Source organism: Siphateles boraxobius, unplaced genomic scaffold, assembly GCF_051911475.1.
Source record: "Siphateles boraxobius isolate OS27281-9 unplaced genomic scaffold, OSU_SipBor_1 41, whole genome shotgun sequence".
Taxonomy (NCBI): domain Eukaryota; kingdom Metazoa; phylum Chordata; class Actinopteri; order Cypriniformes; family Leuciscidae; genus Siphateles; species Siphateles boraxobius.
Window position 1 is genome coordinate 39,735,602 of NW_027509042.1, and position 14,543 is coordinate 39,750,144.

The 14,543-nt window shown below is 38.3% G+C and overlaps 1 protein-coding gene across 6 annotated transcripts in view; it reads right to left on the reverse strand.

Moving 5' to 3' along the window:
• Positions 1–177: 177 nt before the first annotated feature.
• The window catches only part of myh10 (myosin, heavy chain 10, non-muscle), a 56,704-nt gene continuing 42,338 nt past the window's right edge, over positions 178–14,543 (reverse strand). For all 6 annotated transcript variants that reach the window (XM_077199621.1, XM_077199623.1, XM_077199620.1 and 3 more), the window contains 17 exons: positions 14,287–14,458; positions 13,547–13,759; positions 13,017–13,161; positions 12,596–12,802; positions 12,070–12,174; positions 11,778–11,930; positions 11,258–11,506; positions 9,574–9,786; positions 7,985–8,197; positions 6,812–6,973; positions 5,912–6,040; positions 5,683–5,771; positions 4,198–4,321; positions 3,814–4,022; positions 3,616–3,724; positions 2,854–3,026; positions 178–1,930 (listed from right to left, as the gene is read on the reverse strand). In XM_077199621.1, coding sequence (XP_077055736.1) covers positions 1,795–1,930; positions 2,854–3,026; positions 3,616–3,724; positions 3,814–4,022; positions 4,198–4,321; positions 5,683–5,771; positions 5,912–6,040; positions 6,812–6,973; positions 7,985–8,197; positions 9,574–9,786; positions 11,258–11,506; positions 11,778–11,930; positions 12,070–12,174; positions 12,596–12,802; positions 13,017–13,161; positions 13,547–13,759; positions 14,287–14,458 — 2,801 coding nt within the window. In that variant the 3' untranslated portion in view covers positions 178–1,794. The remainder of the gene's footprint in view (positions 1,931–2,853; positions 3,027–3,615; positions 3,725–3,813; positions 4,023–4,197; positions 4,322–5,682; positions 5,772–5,911; positions 6,041–6,811; positions 6,974–7,984; positions 8,198–9,573; positions 9,787–11,257; positions 11,507–11,777; positions 11,931–12,069; positions 12,175–12,595; positions 12,803–13,016; positions 13,162–13,546; positions 13,760–14,286; positions 14,459–14,543) is intronic.

Genomic DNA, 14,543 nt, shown 5'->3' on the forward strand with positions numbered 1-14,543 from the left:
CGTGTGTATATATATATACACATACATTTGGGTAAACATATCCAAGTGTGTGTGTGTGTAGAAAGCATTAAACATCCCATATTGATCTATTTAATATATGATACTGTAATGAACACTTGCCACCATTTTTTATTTCAAAAGAAATGAGCAACTTTAGAAACCGGAAAAAAAGCATGCTGCTTCTACAATGAATGTTTTATTTTTTCCTTTACAAAACTTACTGTCATCTAGAAATAGTTACAGTATACAAGAGAAAAAACAAGAGGAGAGACATTTGCAGTTGAATGCCTGGTTGTCAACAGCCAGTCCAATAATAGAAGTGATACTATAGCAATAATAATGATAACTGCAATAATAGTAACTAGATCATGGACGATAAAGCTTTAACCCAAATGAAATCACACTCGCTGCCGGAGGCTTCTTCATATCAAACCATCATGAACACTTTCCCTCAGATCTTCATGAGAATACAAGGGATATGAGACCTATATATATACTGGATATGAATCATAGCGCAGTAAAATACAAAAGAACAAAAAAAAAGGGTTACATATTTTTATTTCAATTGCCTTCAGCCAGTTTTTCAGCCTTCATGTTAGTGTGTCTTCATTACAAATACGTGACATACTTTCATGGATGTTTTCTAATTAGTGTCTAAGGCACTTTAAGAAACTCGTCATTAAATGCTAACAGTGGAACAGATTAGTACGGTTTCTCTTAATACTACTACACAGCTAAACTCAACATTACAGAAGATGCTCTTGAGTGAAGTGCCTGTGAATTAACGTGTTCGGTATTTCCAGTTGCTTACAGCGCTGATGAATGTGCTCTCTAACTGAAGCACTTCAAACGTCTTTATTTTAACTTTCAATCCACTTCCTTTGGTGACTGTATTCATATCTAATAGAGCAGCTGGGTTTGAGAAGTACCATCATTCTGTCACATATAGGGGGAAAAACATCCATAAAGTGATTACATATGTAAAGGCGTATAACTCTTCATCTTGGCATGCATTTGCATCCAAAATACTTCATACTTCCTTTCCAGTTGAAGTGGCCTTATATGGCTTATCTTATGATGTGCAGTTAAAAGCGATTTGCAGTTCCATCCAAATTCTTAAAACACAAAACATTGCCCTTGTCAGCTGAATCTCCCAAATAAGATAAAACCGTGCTCTATCTTCATTGAACTCGAGGCCTAACGCGGTCGCCTGCAGTACTTCTTGTGTTTTAACTATTTCATGTAATGGTAATGAGATGCTGAAGTGAGCAGCTTTTTCACAGTTTTTTCTTTTCTGGTCCGTTTCAGAGCCGGTCCAGTGCCACAGGACTTTTTTTCTTTTCTTTAATGTTGGCTTGTAGCGAACGAGCAGCACATGCATCTCAAATCGACCCAAAATCTGCAGAACGCGTTTATCTGGAGAACTGCACTGTACAATAAGATCCAATCGCTCACATTTGCTTAGCTAGCAGATGGTTTTATCGTTAAACTAACGCTCTTATGAATGAGCATATTCATGTGCACAAAGCAAACTCTGATGTTTGAAATGCACTTGTACTAGTGTGTTCTGTTGTGAGCGCAGTATTTTTGCAGTTGAAGCATCTTGCATTTAGAACAAGGCAGAGTTGATGCTCCCTTAGTAGGGAGGGGATATAAATGTAGGGCTGAGGGTAGTTAAATTCTGAGTGTGGAAGTGTTAGTGTGTGTACATCGCTCACTGGTCCTCTTTCTGTACCGCTGACCCCACCTCGCTAAAGGAGAGTCATTTAGGAGAGGAAGCAGTGGCTGATGGCTCTATTCCGCTTGAGCAGTCTGGTTCTCGTTCAGGTCGCTGGCCTTGCTGTCTGCGTCGTCGTCAGAAAACTCTCCTTCCACCTGCAGCTGCCGGCGTCCCGAGCGGCTCGAGGAGAAGCTGACGGGACCTCCTCGTCTGCAGGACAGCCAACGAGGCATTATCAGAGGGAACGCAACTCACTGTTATTTTCATAGCAGTTTTCATTTTTATACATTTTTTATATTTAGCATTCATTTTTTTTCTTTTTCAGTTTTAGTATTTTTTATTTTAGTAATTATGGTGTGCTTTTGTATTTTGTTGTATGTTTTATATTTCTATTTAGCATTAAGTTAATTTTGCTATGTGCTTGCCTTTTTTTTTGTAATACTTCTATTAAAATTTTAGCTAAAAAATGTTCATTGTATTTAGCATTTTTTATATTTCACATAATCATTTTATGTGCTTTTATTAATTTAAAAAAATATTTCTATTCATTTAATAAATTACTCTATTCAATATTTCAATTTAAATGTAAAGTAATAAAAATGACAAGCTCATATCAAATTTACTAAAATGAAAATAGAAATGAATTAATGGCAGTTTATTTGAATTTTAGTAAAAAAAATATTTCAGTTTTAGTATTGTTTGAAATGTTTTTATTTTATTTTGGTCAAGGTGAAATTTCTAAATTTCATTTACGTTTTTTTTTTTTTTTTTAATTTCTGAAAATGATCTTTAATAGTTTTAGTTAACAACACTGTTGTATAAATTGTACATTCTTTGGTTGGGTCAATCAGTTCTGGTCCACCAATTAGATTGTCATTCCAAAAGTGCTGTTATGGGACTGCATTGTTTCACAGCCGACAGCACTTTGTTTTTACGGTTGATCCAGCTTTTTTGGATCCATTATGTGTCTGTCATAACGGTGCTGATATTCACTGCTATTTCACTAAACTGGCAATTTGCTGCTTCATTATTAAACTGTAGAACATGAAAGCACAAATATTCTTACGTTTTAAAACAAGGATCTAAAGTCTTGCAATATATAAATATACGAGTGTATTGTGTTGGGCCAATACCTGAGGCGGTTTTTGAGCGTGTTGACCTCTCGGCTCAGACCCTCACTGGCTTCAGTGGCATCGTCCAGCTCTCTCTGCAGTTTCCTGCGCGACGCGTTCGCTCGAGTCGCCTCTTCCTCAGCCTCCTCCAGCTGCCTCTTCAACTGCTTCATGCGGGAGTTTGCCTTTTCCATCTGAAGACAGACAGAAGTTGGGAGTCTTGAATTTCTGAGTTCCTTTTTATTTCTCATCCTGACATTTACAGCAATAAGTAATTGTTTTATCGCTCAGTCCTAATTGTGGTTAGCTATCACGATATCATTTTCCTCAAAATAACACAAGTTTGATAAGTGTTCAATTTAATGAATATGCATTATGTGTGTAGCAGACCCTCGCACTGGTGCCAATACCAATTTGCCTAACTGATAAGCGCTGAAACATTAAAAGGCAAACGCACCAAAAGCGTAACGAAACCGATCTGCACGTTTGAACCGGGCGCTGATTTGGTGCAAAGGGCTTATGTGTCATCAAGTGTCTCAAACAAACCTGTGGATCTCTTTGAATTGACATGAACCAGTGACTAGTTTATCCACAAAAGCAGTCTGGTGCCTTGGTAGCTAAATATATTTTGGAAAAGCCAGCCAATCAAATTGAAATGGGCAACTTCAGACAGTTTGCCATTTTTGGTCAGATGTTGCATAAACAGTCCATGGAAATGTTGTCTGAAGCTCAGGACCCGGTACACTTTTGAGAAAGAAGATTAGTATTTGGGGTTTGGTTCACCTGCTCTTTGTACTGGTCAGCATGGCGACGCTCATCCTCCACTTGCATGAACACTTCTTTCAGTTTCTTCTCTGTGCGACGCACAATCTTATTTGCTGCTGCTCTTTCCCTGTGAAGCGCGCGGATCATACATCGTTAACAAAAACCACAGGCACTAATTTGAGTTTTGTCAGATACATTATTTTCATTGTTGCTTACTTTGCTTCCTGTTCAAGTTGCTCCTCTAGCTGGATAATCTTGGCCTCCAGGGCGGCGATAGAGGCCTTGAACTTTGATTTGATGGATCCCTCCAGTTCTTGCAGTTTGGACTTCAAGTCTTTGTTTTGCCGCTCCAGCTGCTGACGGGCGTTCTCGCTCTTCTGGGCGGCACTGCGCTCTCCTGCCAGCTCTGTGTTTAATGTATCCACCTGAAAATTCAGGCACAACAGCTGTTATTAGAGATGTAGTTAAGAGTGCTAATAGAGATTACACATCTTACAAAGCTCCCAAGTGCATAAATCTTTAAAATCTTGCCAGAGCTTTGAGAACAGACCATAACTGCACTGAAAACAGTTCGCTACAGTAGCTTCCTCAACACTGCACCTGCATAGTGGTCTTGCGGAAGCGGTCGTTGAGGAGCTCCATGTTGCTTTGTTCTTCCTCAAGCTCTTCTTCCAGCTGGGAGATACGAGCCTCCAGCCTCCTCTTTTCATCCAAGAGGGCTGCCCTGAAGGAAAACAAACGTGAATGAATGATAAAGCTTGTTTTTGAACAAACTATGAACAGAGGAGCAAATCAATTAATAGTAGAATTTACCGGCACTAAAGCCAGCATGAAATGGAAATTGTGATAATCTTTTCTTCCCTATTCTGATGTATATTCATGAGTGAAACACCATTTATAAAAACAACACAACATTCTATAAAAAACTCTCATGGTGAAATCAAGTCCACACGCAACCCTCTACACACACCTTGGCAATAGAATCATCATTGGCTAGTACATTTTTATATCTAAAAACGTTCTCTTAACATCTGTCAATCAAGCATTATATTATGATAATCAAGTACTATTTAATGATAGAACTTTAGTAATTAGAACTTTACTCATCCAATTCATTTATGGTTGTCATTTTAACTGAACTTAGTGGTTCTTAAGGCATGGTTGGTCATTCAGTGTTTCTGTAAAAAAAAGATAATAGTAATAGATAATAGTAATTATTATTAAAAGATAATAATCCTACTACTAATAATGACAAACAACACACTAAGGATTGATGAGCTGCAGGGTTAATGAATATTAAGCATGTTGTCAGCGTTCGCTCAAACTGATTTGCTGAAATCAAAACAGGGATGAGCCCCAGCCAATGAGATCGCCCTTTACGCATTAGTTCCGCCCACTACCGGAGAAACCAACATATCTTCTGCTTGGAGTTAATTTGGAATGATTCCGCTTTTAAGAACGTTGTATTTTCCTGTCAAAATAACAAAGAATATCATTTTCATGTAGCACGCCAATTCTGAGTGGTATTGTAAGACTCTCTCTCTCTATTTGCGTGTGTGAGAAACGCGACGGTGCTCGTGCGCCTTCACACTAGAGTTCACGGTACATCACCTCAATGGATGCGCAGCGTACCTGCATTTGAATTTGAAATACTAATACAGATCGCCTGACGGAGCGAAACTCTGAAGCGCTCAGTCAGTGTTCAGAGAGTGAAAATATATCTATGCTAAACTCATACTAAGCCCTGTAACGAGTAACTGGCGAGTAAAATCTAAGAATTTATTAGCCAGTGCCTAGTGCCTGACTTTATTTAGTCGCCCAGAGCGAAGATTTAGTCACATATGCAAGTGACATGAAATCAAAATGGACCCTATTTACTTTGATAAAACACATTACTAGTCTTGTGAAGTTTATCCGTTAATCCAAAAAAAAAAAATCTTCGTAATCCATAAATCTTTCGTCAATTCCCACCTGGAATGGCATTCCTATTCCGCTTCACTCAGAAATACATCACAATACTGAAGTCAGTCGCAACTTCCGGTTCAAGCTGACTTTAAGAAACTTTGAGTCAGCACAATGACTCACTTTCCCGAGGCGCTGTTAGAGATTTCATCTGCCAGCTCATCTCTTTCTTGTTCTGCATGACGTCGGGCTCGCTCTGAAGACGCCAGGTCCTAAAAACACAATCACAACCAAACCATCAAGACTTGCCAGTCTAACTAATCTAATTTATAACTGTGTGTGGAAAAACAAGCAACAGAAACATCAGAAAGACGTTTTCCTCTCAGATATATTTCAGGCTGTGTTGGCTCACCTCTTGCAGCTGCAGAATCTCAGCCTCGAGACCCTTGAGTTTCTTCTCATTCTCCTTAGACTGAGTGAAGATCTCATCCCGAGACGTGCGCGCCTCCTCAAGCTCTCTCTGATAGTCCTTCATCTGGGCCTGTTTTGAAGAGATGTTGCCATCTGTGCTTCTCACATTTTGCCCTATCTCGGCACGAATTCTTGTGAAAAATATATATCTTTTTTGCCCAGCCCTACTGACTGCATTACTGTGACTTATTTTTTTTACAAAATGTGGTCGATTTGATATCGATTCTCAAAAGCAATGAATCGATCTTTTTTCCATATACAGTATATATATATATATATATATATATATATATATATATATATATATATATATATATATATATATTTCTGAAAACATTGAAAATAATGTCTGGTTATTGTGAATCGTATTACTAGTCTCCGCCACTAGATGGCATCCTCTTCTTTACCTTGCCCAATGCTACAACAGGGAGCCTGTCATTCATTCAATGCTTTTAACATGGCAGGTGCAGGTGCATTTTTCAGCGTGAAAGACGTTCTGGACAGTCGAAGCAACTGTCAGTGTCCCGATTGGGCCAGTGCTTCATGGTCATGGAAGTTTATTATTTGCACCTGTTCCTGCCAATTTAAACATTCAAGCGCAATTCAGTTGTGAATCGAATTGAGATCTTGCGAATCGGAATTAAATCGAATTGCGACAACTGCATCGATACCCAGCCCTAGCATCTCTGTCTCACTACTAAACGACTGATGCACTTTAACTGCTAGGAGCTTTTGAAGATAAACAGATTATGCTAACAGTAAATGTATAATTTCTTGCATTATCATTACTGTGTGGTCACATTTCCGTGCATGAACAGCAGCATTGTGGGAAAGCTTCTACCTGGAGTTTGCGTAGCTGTTTAATGGCTTCATCACGGGCCTTGTTTGCAGCCTCGATCTGAGCTTCCACATCTTTGAGGTCCATCTCCAGTTTCTTCTTGGCAGCTACGGCAAGAGCTCTCTGCTTTCGTTCATCTTCAAGCTCCGCCTCCATCTCACGCACCTGAAGGTACAGGACTCATGGATCAAAACAGACCAATAAAGTCTCATACCAAAACTTGTTCATGTCTTTCTTAAAGGTATTAACCCTTTATTTCACAATGCTGCCACAATATAATATAATATAAAACCCATTTTCTTCACCTTGCAAGCACATGATCCATATCAAATGGAAATAAAATTAAGTGAACTTCAAATGAAAAACTGTAAAAAATTTTCCCCCATATATATATATATATATATATATATATATATATATATATATATATATAAAGAGATCCACAAAAAAAAGGAAACAGTTAATACAGGTTTAAGAAACCTATAAATTAAAGGTGCAACACTTGATATTTGAAATCGACACCCAAATAAACACACCCCTCCATTCATTGTTACGCCCCCAAAATATCCATCACGCTATATGCATAGGCAACCACTAACAGCTGCTGCATCAGACAGCTTGTGCAAGTATGGAAGAATCAACTGTGATTCAACAGCAGCCGCATTTCTTAGTTCTGTGAAATAGCAAAAAAAAAATTACTAATGTATCGAGCAGAAACAGATCTTTTCTCAGGTCTTCCTGCTCTCTAATATCTCTCCAGCGCTGGAAGACGTTTCCAATATTAACTCGTCTGATCGTAACCATTCTTCCAATTATATTCCCCTGACCTATTCCTCTTTGGCAATATCTCAGCTATCTCTCTTTCAACAGTCTTTCTACAAATATCCACTTTCATTTTTCTCCCACTTAAACAGCCAGAACTGTGTACTAACACAAAACATTTTTTTTCAATACACACACACAGAACAGACATCTAGTAAATATTCTCAAAATAGTTTTATTAGGTGTTGATTTCAACAGCATTACTCAGAAATATTTTACTGCACCATTAAATTAATGGAAACCGGTGTGTGTGTGTGTGTATAATATATATATATATGTTTAATCTTAAATAAATGGATATTCTTCATCTTCAAATTACTTGTAATCCTCAAATAAACGGTAAATTCCACTCACCTGTTTGACCAGTGCTCTCTTCTTCTCCTCATTCTGCTCATCTCTGGCCTGCAGGTCTCGGTCAAACTGAGCCTTCATGGCCTGCATGTTGACCTCCAGACGCAGCTTGGCATCTTCTGTGGCCTGTAGTTCGTCCTCCAACTCCTCCAGCTGAGTGCGCATCTCCTCCACCTGCTGCTCCAGCGTGCGTTTGGATTTCTCCAGCTCATGGACCTACGGATTACAGAACGTAAATAAATAGACCGTAACAGTGTCCTAACCGGTCACTTCTTAATCAAGAGCCAAATGATAAATCCAGGATTCATCCAGTATTTTAAACAATGAGTGTGCATGACTAGTCTTTATCCATTCAATTCATACATGATTACTCAAAAAATATTTTATGGAGATTGCTGAGGAAGATGTCCCTTTTTCATACATTTAAAAATAGAAATTTCAATTTTTTCTGATCACTTTTAACATTTGAATTTCCATGACATTATGGCTAAAACAACCACAACACATTTTATTGTTTGCTTGTACAATGCAAGATACATTAAAATAAAACCAAAATATATGACTCAGTACGATCATCAAAATCGCAAAGACTGCAATTTAATTAAATAAACATGCGTTTTGCGTGTTTCATACACGCGAGCTGCTCATTATCCACCGGTGTTTGCAGCCGCTCAGGGCGGCTCGGTTTGCAGTAAATGTTGCTCCAGATGAACTCCATCTCTGCATCTACTTTAACATGCATTTGGGAACGCAACATGCACCAACTATCTCCTCACACTTGTAATGAGAAACACTTATCAACAAAAGAGAAGCTTTAGGGGCTCTGTGCTTTTCCGTCAAAATAAAACTGATGGTTTAACGTTTAAAAATGAAGAAATTGAGACAGCCATAAAAATGAGTACTGTAATTTTACAGTGTAAAGAAAAATAATAATTATATTATTATTTTTCATAAATACTCATTTTTAATAAAAACAAAATAAATATTACTCTTGTAATATTTTACTGTAAAAAACTATAATATTTTTATTTATAATAATAATACTAATATAGACATATTGATAAATAATTTTGGCTAAATTGTGCAGCCCTACAAACAACCACAGCAAATCTGGATTTAAAAAAAAAAACTTCAAAAATCGGAATAATTTTTTACACCAAATAATTTAGCCATACTTTGCTTCTATCTCTGTTACGGCACTATGAGTAGATCAAGCCACACTGAAATCTCATCAGTCCAAAATCTTGCTCCACATGCAGTATATTAAACATGCATATGTTCTGACTGGCTGATTTTGTTGCTTTGCTAAGTATTCTGTTGTCAGTGAAGGCACGCAAATTACATGACACATGAAACTTGCTGTCTCACACTTGGTTAGCACATGCTGTAGGGTGTCAACACATGAGGTCTGAAAACAAATACAACTGACAAAATCTGCTGTGTTCAAAACACCAAAGATTCTTCAAACATCATAATGATGAATTCAATCATTACCATATATAATCAACACTTCAAACTTCTGTGTTCAAAATATCAAAGGCTCATGAGGCTTACCCTCATAAAACAGTCCAATAACATATATAGTAACTTACATTCTTGCCTACGTCATCCTTGGAACTCATCAGATCCTCCATTTCGGCTCTGAGCTGCTTGTTAAGCCTCTCAAATTCCTCTTTGGCCTCCAGAGCTTCATCCAGGGCTCGGGCCATAGATAGAGCTTTGGTATCCTTCTCTCTAGCCTCAGCCTCAGCACGGTCCCTCTCCTCAGCGTAACGTGCAGAGATGTTCTTCTCTTCAGCCAGCATCTATCATACACATCAAAAATGCTTTCAGGGTTTTTTTTTTTATTAACAAATGTTTTATTATGTAGCTTTCCTGTAGCTCAAACAGTAGAGCGTTGGCACTTGCAACACCAAGGACATAGGTTCGATTCCCAGGGAAAGCAAGAACGGATAAGAATGTAAAATGTGTACCCTGAAATGCAATGCAAGTCGCTTTGGATAAAAGCCTCTGCCAAATGCATACATGTAAATGGTTTCAGTAGTACCTGAAGATTCTCAATAACTGTATATTAAAATACAAAACAAATACTACATAAAACAGTAGCAAATACTAGTGATGCACCGAAATGAAAATTCTGGGCCGAAACCGAAAATTTAGGATGTACTTGGCCGAAAACCGAAACTGAAGCCGAAAATGGCTTCTTTTAAAAACTTATACTAATATATATATATATATATATATATATATATATATATATATATATATATATATATATATATATATATACACACACACACACATATATATACACACACACACACATATATATATATATATATATATATACACACACACACACAGAACAAAACCTAAAATATTTAACAATAAATATTAATAATAATACCAAATAATATTATTCTTCAAGTTTTATGTTCCATCAAATAAAAGTTTTTTAACAGTTGTGCAAAAAGATCCACAATTATCTGAATAACTGCACACAAAATCACAGAATGGCAGTGGGCCTCTATTCTGCTGCTGCATGTAAACAATTTTTTACTTACATTTTAAATTGCTGTGCAAAAAACTAGTGCAAAAACAGCACTAGAACTTAATCCAAACTCAAACTGTAAACAACATGTAAGCCTATGTAGCCTTAGGAAACACAGTTGTGCGGTGCTACGCAAATTTTAATGTAACGGCTATACACACAGAAAATTGGACTGTGGGTCTTGCATGCGCTTCGTGTGGCACACTAGCACACACACGCAAGGTCTCTCGCTCTCTCTCTCCCTGTCTGGCGTGTGCGCGCTACACGATTTGGTGCACGAGCTCTTGCTCGCTCGCTCTTCCGGGAGATTTGAACTAATTTGCAGGCATCAGGGAGCCGCTATCAATATGCGGGAGACATCCCTATCTTTGATAGGAAGACGCGTGATAACAGCTTGACCATGAGTGAAACCTAAGCGCACGGATGGGAGGGGCGGGTGACATTCATTTTCGGTTTACGTTTTCGGCTTTTATTTTTTTATTTCAGCCCGACACCGATAATGCCATTTTCGGCTGAACATTTTCGGCGGCCGAAATTTTGGTGCACCCCTAGCAAATACTATATAAGACAAATACAACTTAGCATTATAAAAGTCACAGAACTATTTAAAATTGTAAAAGGATAGTTCACCTAAAATGACCCCAATTCACCCACCCTCATGTCATTGCAAACATATAAGACTATCTTAAATAATAACTATCCCTGTAATCAAAAACAATTCATACCTGGTCAAACTTCTTCTGTTTCTTCTCTAAGTTTGAGACGATCTGTCTCTGGTGGTCCAGGTCCACCATGAGGTCATCAAGCTCCTGCTGCAGTCTGTTCTTGGTTTTCTCCAGCTTATCAAAAGCGATGGCCTTTTCCTCCAGCTTCTGACTGGTCCCCTCCATGTCCTTCTGCAGCTTCCTCTTGACCTCCTCCAGACCCTCGAGAGTTCCCACATCATCCTCCAGTTTCTTCTTCGTCTCAACCAGCTATCCAAAAAAAGGAGGATTACAATGGAGTGCTTTTCTTTTTAACTGTTCAAGTAGTAAAGAGTACATCTGATTTCCTTTCTGAGCAGAAGTCTAAAAAATTTATTTTTACATCACTTTTGTCCTCAAACATGACAGGCTTTGTAAGTTTCTTTGCCAACATGTTATTTGCCGATTAACACTTGATTAATGAATGTGATATGATGCTGATGTTGATATGAACTGACATGTCGTGTATCCTCATTAAAAAATATGGAGTGATTGTGTGAACCTGGGCTTGTAGTGTTGCCAGTTGTTTCTCCAGGTTCCTTCGTGCCTCCTCTTCCTCCTCCTGCTGCTCCAGGAGATTGTTCTTCTCCTCCTCCAGTTGACGGATACGGCTGCTCAGGTTTAGCTTCTGACGCGTCTCCTCTTGAAGCAGCTCCTACATACATAATATTAAACAACTGTTTTTATCAAATCTGTCTTTTCAACAATAAAATACTTCCTGAACATACTATGGGTCAACCTTGTTGATAATAAATCCACTCATTCAGCACTTCATGTTTGTACCGACACATTACCTGAGTGTCCTGAAACTGACTCTCTAGGCTAGAAGCGTCTTTGGCTAGCTTTATTCCCTTCTTCTCAGCATCTTCCAAAAGAGAAGAAACATTGTCCAGCTCCGCCTGCAACAAATGACAAACATAAACATTTTAAGTTGCATTGGAGGGATATTTTACACGTAACCTGGATTCTGATCTATTTCAATGTATACAGGTGTATGACCGCAAACAGAGTCAGAATTAACCATAAATGTTAAATATGTGCTTTAAAAAAAGATTATGCTTATATATCAATATCACTATATAATAAAATATTTGTATTGTTATATAATAACAATAGTACTTATGCTTAATTAAATAACAGCTTTCACACTTTGATAATCACACCAAGCCATATCGCATTTTTTCTGTTCTTTTTTATTAATCATTCAGCTCTAAATATAGCCACACTTTTAGTCTGCAAAAATCAAATGAAACAACAGTGCTCTGTAGTTTATGTGAGGGGGAGGGAGTGTAGTTTATGTGACACAGTGTAAGCACTGACCTGTAGTTTGTGGGAGCGGTCCAAAAGTTCACCTTTAACCTTTTCTCCCTCGCTGAAGCGGGCCATGAACTCCTGCAGCTGAGCCTCAAGTTTCTTTCTCTTGTGCTCAGATTCAGACTTGGCCTGCTGCAAACTCTTCACCTCACTAGTCAGCTCCTTATTATCACCCTCCAGAGTCTGTTTGTTTTTCTCCAAATTTGACTTAACCTAACATTGACAGACAGACAGCGTGAGAGAGAGACAGATTTTGCCTGACCTGTATAAACAGGAGACTGTATCACATTCAATCACTGAACAAGGGAATTAATTCCAAACACATCATTTTTGACAGCCGACAACTGGCAGCGTTCCAGTCAAGACATTAAAACTGAAATGGCTCCCTACAGTAATGAGTCATTTAGTCTTTATCTCTATGGCTCACTCTCTTGGCCTGCTCCAGCTGCTCAGAGATCTCCTCCAGAGCAGTGCCGTGCCTCTGTCTCATCTCCTGGATCTGTGACTCGTGGTTCTTCGTCTCATCATCGATGGCTTTCTTCAGCTCGGTCACCTCCTGCTCTCGTTTGGTTCTTTAACAGCAAAAGACACATTATTAGGTGAGACACATTTGGGGAGTAGGGTTAAAAAAAAACCCCGAAAAGGTCAGACACTACCAAAAGGCCCATTTTGAGGGGTCAACCTTAGGCACACATGGAGGGGCAATCATAGTTTTATTTAGCTATGACATGAATGGGAAGTCAAATTTTTTTTCAGAACAAACCATTTGCGCAACATGCAACTTGAACCTACAATGTGTCTGCAGCATGCATGCTAATCACTGCACACTGATTCTAACATAGAAACTCTTTATTATAAAAACTTTGATATTCCTTTTTTGTTTAAAAATAAAATGGGGACGGATTAAACTGGCCCTGATTTCATTTTATGGTAGATTGGATTTAGTTTCTCTTGTACCTCAGCTCCTGCTGGGCGGCGGTGGTGTCCAGGGTGTCTTCCAGCTCAGTCTTCAGAGCCTCCAGTTCCTCACTCAGATCTCTCTTGAGTTTCTCAGCTTTGTTTCTGGCTGCTTTCTCAGACTCCAGATCCTCCTGCAGCTCAGATATTTGGGCCTGCAGCTCCCGTACTTGCTTCAGGGCGTTGTTTTTCTGAGCGACCTCCTCATCACCTCTGTGGAATAACAAATATAAGCAGAGATTATCAGCAAAACGATCCATGCGTAATTTAAGGGGTTAAACACTTTTGTTTACAAACTCTTTCTGATCCTTAGAATTACACAGGCCAGTTTAAAATCTAGGCCAATTTTGCTACAGTATCTTTAAGACTATTTGTAAATAACCTCTGTATATTTCTTGACATGTAAAATTTTACTTATTACTGAATGAGTGTTTTGATGCTTAAGGAACATTTCTCATGTTGAAAGGGTTTTTGCTGCTTTTTTTTTTTTTTTGGTAAAACATTACCATTCAAAAGTTTGTGGTAAGAAAGAATCCAAGGAGAATCCAAGAGACGTAAAGATTTCAAACTTTTGACCAATAAAGGAACAATTAATTACACCAATCAGCCAACCATAAGTTATTATTTAGACATAGTAATCTAGATGACAGCCAAAGCATTTCGGATCAGCCATTATATTATACCCATTAAAATAACCTCCTATTCCTCTTTCTTATTCTGTGCCCCTTACTGATCTTCACCTGGTCAGTATAGCCTGCAGCTCCTCTTCTTTCTTGGCCAGTTGGATCTTGAGTTCCTCAATTTGGGCCTGAAGCTCAGCTATCTGGTCTTGTAGGTCTGTGGTCTCGCCATCCAGCTTTCTTTTGGCTTTTTCAAGCTCTTGCCTAGTCTTCTCTTCTTTCTTCAGACGCTCTGATTGTCAAACGCCCAAACATAAACATTTAAGTCTCATTGTTTTACTTGAATAAAATGATCCATATTTAATAAAACGGTCCTC